The sequence below is a fragment of the Poecilia reticulata genome, linkage group LG10 (genome assembly GCF_000633615.1).
Source record: "Poecilia reticulata strain Guanapo linkage group LG10, Guppy_female_1.0+MT, whole genome shotgun sequence".
NCBI classification, from domain to species: domain Eukaryota; kingdom Metazoa; phylum Chordata; class Actinopteri; order Cyprinodontiformes; family Poeciliidae; genus Poecilia; species Poecilia reticulata.
The window spans coordinates 23222649-23229805 of NC_024340.1; the positions used below are offsets into that span (position 1 = coordinate 23222649).

The 7157-nt window shown below is 39.8% G+C and overlaps 1 protein-coding gene across 1 annotated transcript in view; it reads left to right on the plus strand.

Moving 5' to 3' along the window:
- The window catches only part of LOC103471373 (uncharacterized), an 11077-nt gene extending 3926 nt beyond the window's left edge, over positions 1-7151 (plus strand). The window contains exons 2-8 of the mRNA XM_008420324.1: positions 391-801; positions 942-1790; positions 1888-2021; positions 3151-3568; positions 3668-3794; positions 5325-5539; positions 5883-7151. Coding sequence (XP_008418546.1) covers positions 787-801; positions 942-1790; positions 1888-2021; positions 3151-3568; positions 3668-3794; positions 5325-5539; positions 5883-6137 — 2013 coding nt within the window. The 5' untranslated portion in view covers positions 391-786 and the 3' untranslated portion in view covers positions 6138-7151. The remainder of the gene's footprint in view (positions 1-390; positions 802-941; positions 1791-1887; positions 2022-3150; positions 3569-3667; positions 3795-5324; positions 5540-5882) is intronic.
- The last annotated feature ends 6 nt before the right edge of the window (positions 7152-7157 follow it).

Genomic DNA, 7157 nt, shown 5'->3' on the forward strand with positions numbered 1-7157 from the left:
TAACTTATTATGTGTAAGTTGGTGTTTGTGACARTTCCTAGAAAGGATTAAGAGAGATCAATACTATCACAAAGCACTGTAGGTCTAAAATCACTCCTGAAGAACCGTTGACACAAAATGGGTTGCTAAATATATTACATAGTTTTCTCTCGATCTAAAGAAGCTAGCTGTAAAAATAGCTACCACTCTAAAAAAAAAAAACAACCACCCTATAATTACCAATGGAGGGTCACTGTGGGAAGAAAGAGGGTGTGTGTTCATGTGCTGTACTCASCAAGAAATAGGAAGGAAGGGCGACGTAAAACTCAAGCAGAGTGACACACAGAGGGAGAGTCACTGTCAAAGTGGAATTATCTCACCTCTCTGGTTTGTCTTGTTTGTCTTCTTCAGTGCGTAAGATGTGAGGAACGCTGCCGTGAACTGACTCTCCTCCCATCAGAGGTGATATAAGCAGCTGCTGCAGAAGAGGTATTACTAGAACAGGCTGTGGACATTTAGAGAAAGAGAGACACTTTTACAAGAAGCACGAGGAGCTATGTAAAGAGCTTGTTTTTTTCTWGAGAGAAGGACTTTTGTTGTACAATTYGAGGACTGTTGAATGAGTGGATGTAAAGCGACAGGCGTATCTGAGAAGAGGCAGCAGGAAGATAAGTGGTAAAACGTGGGCCTCGGTTTGATTTCGTGGTGAGGAACTGTTCGCACRATGAAAAGAGATCAGAAAACTTGGCAAGAGCAAGCCGACCCTCGCCGGAGTCTTTTCAGCCAAAGCTGGATTAAAGGAGAGAAATGATCACAGCGCAGGTACATTTTTCTGTCTTGGTATCCAGCCTCAACRAAACGCAGCAGTGAGTAGAAGCTATCCCTCTTTCGCTGGATGTGCTGCATTGTTCACATGTGTTTCAGTGAAACCAGGATCTGACACACCGACGATTTGTTCCTAGATGTCTCAGTCACCTCATTCATCAGACACCCATGCCGTGTTGCAGTCTATGCTGCAGAGACTGCAGCTTCAGTCAGGAAGAGAGGGCCAGACGCTTTTTCAAACACCTGTATCCTCGTCTGCACCTCCGGCTCTGGGGCAAAATGGTGAGAGAGGAGCTGCCAGCCTCCAGGGAGTTCCCAGCAGTCCTGTGAATGTGCTTGGTTTTAAYGGGAACCCTTCAAAGGAGTTCCCAATCTCAGCCCMGAACAGTACTTCTGGCTTCCCGAGGGATGAAAAACACCAAGCAAGTTCTGCTTTGGAAGGGAGCAGGAGTCCAACTCTCTTMCCTTCRCAGAAAGTCAGCCCCAATGGAGACTCGGGCAAGAGGTGGGAGCTGGGRCAGGCTCCAGGGCCTGGGTTCTCCCCAACMAGTACAAGGCCGCTGTTTCCTGCTAAACCTCAAAAGGAGGTTAAACTCACTTTCTTTAAGAGGACGGATACAGAGAGGGAGAGCATTGGCAGCACCCCGATGAGAGAAGACGTCCCTGCTAATACCGGYGCTGTTTTGAACATGATGGAAAACCAGAACCACGTCCCAGTGTGGTCCGTGAACAGCACAGACGCCGGCTTGGCTGGTGGGGGAAATACAGGATCCCATGTTGGAAACGGAGGATTCGGCAGCTTGCAACAAAACAACGACGTGCAGGTCTTTTCAAACAGCCAAGTAGCAACAAACATGAGGAGAAAACGATCAACTGAGAATAAAACGAGAAGATGGACGCAGAAGCTCAAGGAGAAATTTAAGGACAGACATGGGAATGCTGGGAAAAAGGGAAAAGAAGACGGACTTCCTGGACAAGAAACGCAAGTGAGCGGTGTTCTTTTATTATTAATATTCTGCTAGAGATTATTGTAAATAAAATATTATTGTTTTTATTTTTAATCACATTTCCATCTCTAACCAGGTAATAATGCCAGATACACCAGGCAACAAACCAAATAATGATCCARATGCAACCTTCTCTCCTTTGGACTGCACTGATTCCAGCAAATTACATCCTGCACAAACAGAAGACAACACTACTGCGAGCAACATCAGGTAATCACCAAACAGACTCACTCTTAATAATGTCCAAATTATGTCTGATATCCTAAAAGTATCAAGAGTTGGATYTTATTTATTTGCATTTGTCCCTTAGAACCTCATCAGAGTTATGAAAGGCATTTGGGATCTTTCCAGTAAAAGCCTKGTGACTACTTTACCTGACATTTTCACATCTAATGTGCCAAGAACACTCCTGTCACTGACAAGACCTGTCAACAGATTTCTCCAAACACGCTTTCTGACGATGTGCGTTGTGATTCTTCTAAAACAGACTATTCAAGGAAGCAGTGGCTGATAAGGAAGAGGGAAATAAAATTATATTTTTGATTTTATCATCAAAAATAAATACACACTGAATTACAGCAGAACAAAATGTGGAAAAATGGAACTGAAATTCAATGTTAAAAAAACCATATCTTTTTCAGTGACAATCAACTATAATTTTTATTTAGATTAAAACAATACAAAACGTTTAAAACATTGCATGAAGGTTTAAAACAAAAACATCATACATGCAATATTTCTCCTCATTTATCCCATGCATGACTTGTGTTGCAAAGGTATTTAAAACTAACACCATGGTTTACATAAAACAGAAAAAAAGCTGAAAAAATGCTCAAAGCATCAACTTTGAGGTAAATCTAAAAATTAAATATACATACTGTGATAATACATTTTCAAAAACACATTATCAGTACTAAAATAAATGAAAAATGTAAAAAAAAACAAAAAAAAACCCACACACAAAAAAAGGTAAATAAATTTTAAAGAGGGTTTTGATTGGCTGAATCTATGGCACAATTTGTCCATATATTTGTTTTTTATGTTTTCTTATCGTTTCATAAAGGAAAGAAGTGCTGTAAATACTTCTGAGTGATTTTTWAAAAATGCAGCTCTAACAAATATTTGCTCTGCCTTTCGTTTTGCATAATCTTTGCTGGATTTGATTTCATACTTTTGCATTTGTTCTGAGACAAAATAAATCTGATATCTAATATAATTTATATATACTTTAATCAGGACAACGAACTACACACTAATGGTTTGAAATGTTCTGGATTATACGATTTTAATGTTTTGCTTCCKTGTAGCCAAACTGAGCTTAAACTTTCTCTTCCACCAGGCGTAGYAGTGACTTTGACTTCGGCCTGGGGTCATTCAGCCTTCTGGACGAGATCACCCAGGGTCAGGTGTGGGCTAAGTTTTTAAACCCAAACCTCTCCACATCCTCAGTAACTGAGAGACCATCAGAGGAGACATCAAGCCAACCCCATWTTCAGTCACAACCTCACAGTCTCAATCAGTCACTGGGAACTTTGAATCAGGTTGGAATCAGGAACAACCAGTGGAGCTTCAGGAGTACAGAGTACTCACCTGGTCCAGTCTTCAGCATGCCACAGTCAGCSCCTGTTTTTCCACCTGTAAACATGGACACTTCAGCATTAAAGCAGCAGGCTGACCAGTCGGAGCCAATGGAAGACGGACAAAGCCGATCGGAAATGCTGTCCAAACTCCAGCTCAGGTTGTCKGCGTTTGCAGAGGTCAGATGTTCATTTCTTTCTGAAAGCACAACATGTAAAAAAAAAATTTTGTTTTTCCATACTTCCAGCATTAAAAGTATAATTTCTTCTCGGTTTCAGCCATCAGGTAATCCTTACCATTCAATAGCAAGAAACAGAATCCAGATGAGCAGAAAGAGGCAACATCAGCCGGCTGACGAGAGATTTCACACTGAGAAAATGAGTGATGGAGGAAAGACAGATGAAGGTATGCAGAAACAACATGAAAACACACAATCCATGTTTTATTATTCAGTAAACATAATACTGAATATGGTTCAGGGGGTTGTAACACATTTTGTATAGATACATGCAGAATTTCGGTCCTTAACTTACATGGTATATGYGATGCTTATTGGATACCTGCAAGGGACTTAATCGGTATTTGAAAGTTACTTTTGAGATACTTACACACTGTTTGAAGCTGCAGTATATAACTTTCTTAAAATATATGTTTTTTCTTACATATTTGTTAAAACTGTCACTGTTGTGAAAATAGAATATGAAACAGATAATATGAAAAAAATCCTGTTCCTCTGCMTCCTCCCTGCTATCTTCAGAAATACGCTACTCCCAGTAAAAAACAACAAATCAGAGGCAGGGGGAAGGTATTAACTTTAACTACCTGGACTTTATTTGTCAGGAAGAAGGCACACCATTRAATCCAAACTAGGTTTAATCATRTAAGAAAAAGAATCCTACCTATTAAGATACATATTGTGTATCAACAGYATTCTTATGGKTGCCAACAAGGGACATACAGGAAACCTACAGGGTATGTAAAAGAGTACTTGGAGGAATACAATGATATTATGAGGTGTTCTTACTGCATACTTGTAAGGTACTCACAGGGAGCCTCTGAGATGTAAAGCACCTGCTAACATTTACTCACGTTACTGTAATTATGTATGATTTGTCCGTACTTTGAACCTTTTTAAGTTGCTTACAAAACCTGAACCTGGATTGTACTCAGCTACATTTGAAGTCACATCTGTAATGACTTAAAAATAAAATAAAAACRCCAGAAAAGACGGCATTGATCCATCTGCTGGGTTAGCAATCAGATACCATAATGTTRCATCAATTAGAAAACAGGCTCAAGCATAGTTAACCTCTGTGAAAAAGAAGAAGACAACTCATGGCTGTACATAAGGGACCAGGTTAACTGGAAGAATGAGAAAGGCAGACCATTTAAAATATTCGGAACAATATTTTAACTAATATAAAAAATATCAGTTTTATCAGTACTTGTGATTGTAATTTGGCTAAAAACAGAAGATAAGGTGCTTAGCTTGGAGTCAATTATTTAAAACTATTAGACTGGAGGATYGTTGGACGTATTGGACAGGGAGTTTTCCTGCCAGGTTCTGAGGAAGAGGAAAATCAGAGAGAGGCTGCACAGATGTAATGAAGGATGCCGAGATGATCGACTGTAGAGAATCCTAAAGGCAGCAACTGACCGAAGATATTATACATAGACGTCCCATTTAAATTTCATATAATACCTCCTAAATATTCTGATCATATGCTAACGTCTCATTTTGTGTTGAATTTTTATTKATATAGCCCTTCAAGTAAGGTAGTCTGTTAAYACCCTTTAATTCTTGGTCTGTATTGCTGCCAGTTTTCATGCTTCATCTACGCTGTAATAAAAATATTTCCTCCTCTAGCCTTCATCAATAATGGCACTTGCTGTGGTTTCTGTTCACCAACTTTCCCCTGTCTTATGATGATCCAGAGCCCATATCTTCACCATCCTCCACCAGCATCCAAATGATGGAAGAGTCAGTGGAGTCACAGCAGAGAAACATCTCATCTTCACAACAGCAAAGGCCTCTTYCTGTCTCTCTRYCTCCAACATCACTGAGTCCGTCTGCTCCGCCTCCCCGGAGTGTGCTCAGAAACAACACGTCCCATGAAGCCGAATCCGCAATGGAGACTATGACGAAACGGGTGAGAGATTGTGGATAACAGCGCCTCCTTGTGGTGTAATGTTTTAAAGCGTAAGGTACACTTAAGTATCAATTAGCAGCTAAAAAACTGATTAAATCACAATTTGAGTGCATTTTTTCATGCATACATGTCAAATTCAATATGGATTGCACGCAGAATATATTGTTCTTGATTCTAGAAAATACAGAAAAAGCAAAACAATAAACTCACTTTAACTAAAAGTGATAATTAGAGACATTTCAGAAAATTACAAAGCTCTGTTTTCGACCATARCATGTCTGACACATTTTTGTAAATTTGACATTGATTTTTGTTRTTGTTTTTTCACAATTCTGTGAYGCAGAGACGGGTCGAGGAGAACCGCCGGGTTCATTTTTCCGAGCACGTGATCGCCATAGACTCGCCGGASATCATGGACGATACGGTGGAAGAGGAGGATGAAGAGGAGGATTTGGAAGCGGATGAGGACTCGTTATTCGAGCCGGACTTTGAGGCGGCTCAGGTAGAAATAGACCAAGTGCTGCCAGCCCGTCGTTCAAATCTCCCTGCTTGGATACARGCTCTGAAGAGGATGAATGCTGGGAAAAAGCACAGATAGTGGCTGCGGAACAGAAATGATTCTGCCGAATAAGTGACGTTTAAGCAATACATTCTTAAAACCATCATATTCGAGGAGAGTTTGTCTCCGAAACAGATTCATCTGGTTGTGAAAGTGGCAGAGATTTTAAGATGGTTTGAAACCACTGGACTTTTTGGCTACAGGAATTTCTGCCATTTTATGCATTTTTCCAGTCGTACATGGAAACCATTTAAATGAATATTCCTACAGAATGTGTGTCAAATATCTCTGGACACTCGCATTGTCCTGCTCAGAAACTGCTTTGTTAACAAGCAATCGATCAGATCATATGCTTCTAGCAATAAACTTTAAATCGAATGATTGAAATGATTCTGCCGTCGTTGCAGAGTTGTTGTGTGTTGTTCTCCATTATTCTACTGGTCAGCAGCTGATTGTTGTCTGATCTATTGTCTCTGCTGCTGACTCCCACACATATCCTGTCTGTCTGCGATGATTCTCTACCATACAGCCACAGCAATTCACTGCCAAGAGAGGAAAACCTTATCGGATTAAGATAATAATAATGATTCTAATCAGCATCTGTGCAACTCGGCCATTTGCTTCCAAAGTGAAGTTTTCAGGCCAGGAGAGTTTTCATCCTGGAAAGAAAATAACTATTGTTATCAACAATTGTAAATTACATGTACATAGTACTAGACTTACCGTATGATGCCATATCTTTGTATGTTTTGCATCTATGTCCTATTAGTTCCAGATGTGGGACTGAAACATTTGCTGTCAGAAATTCAAAACATGGGATATTATTTCACCACATGGCATATTAAAAATKTGTAGCTACAATAAAAAGGGCTCACGGTAACAAGGAGTGAATACTTTGGAAAACCTCTGAATTGAGAAAAACAATAGAAAGGTTTATAATTTGATATGATCTGCCACTTTAGACCAAATCACTGGGAAAAATAAGAAATCTGATAGTTTTGAAGCACTGCTGTGTCTGTATTACCTGACAGACTCATTTTAATGCTTCAGCTGGAGCAG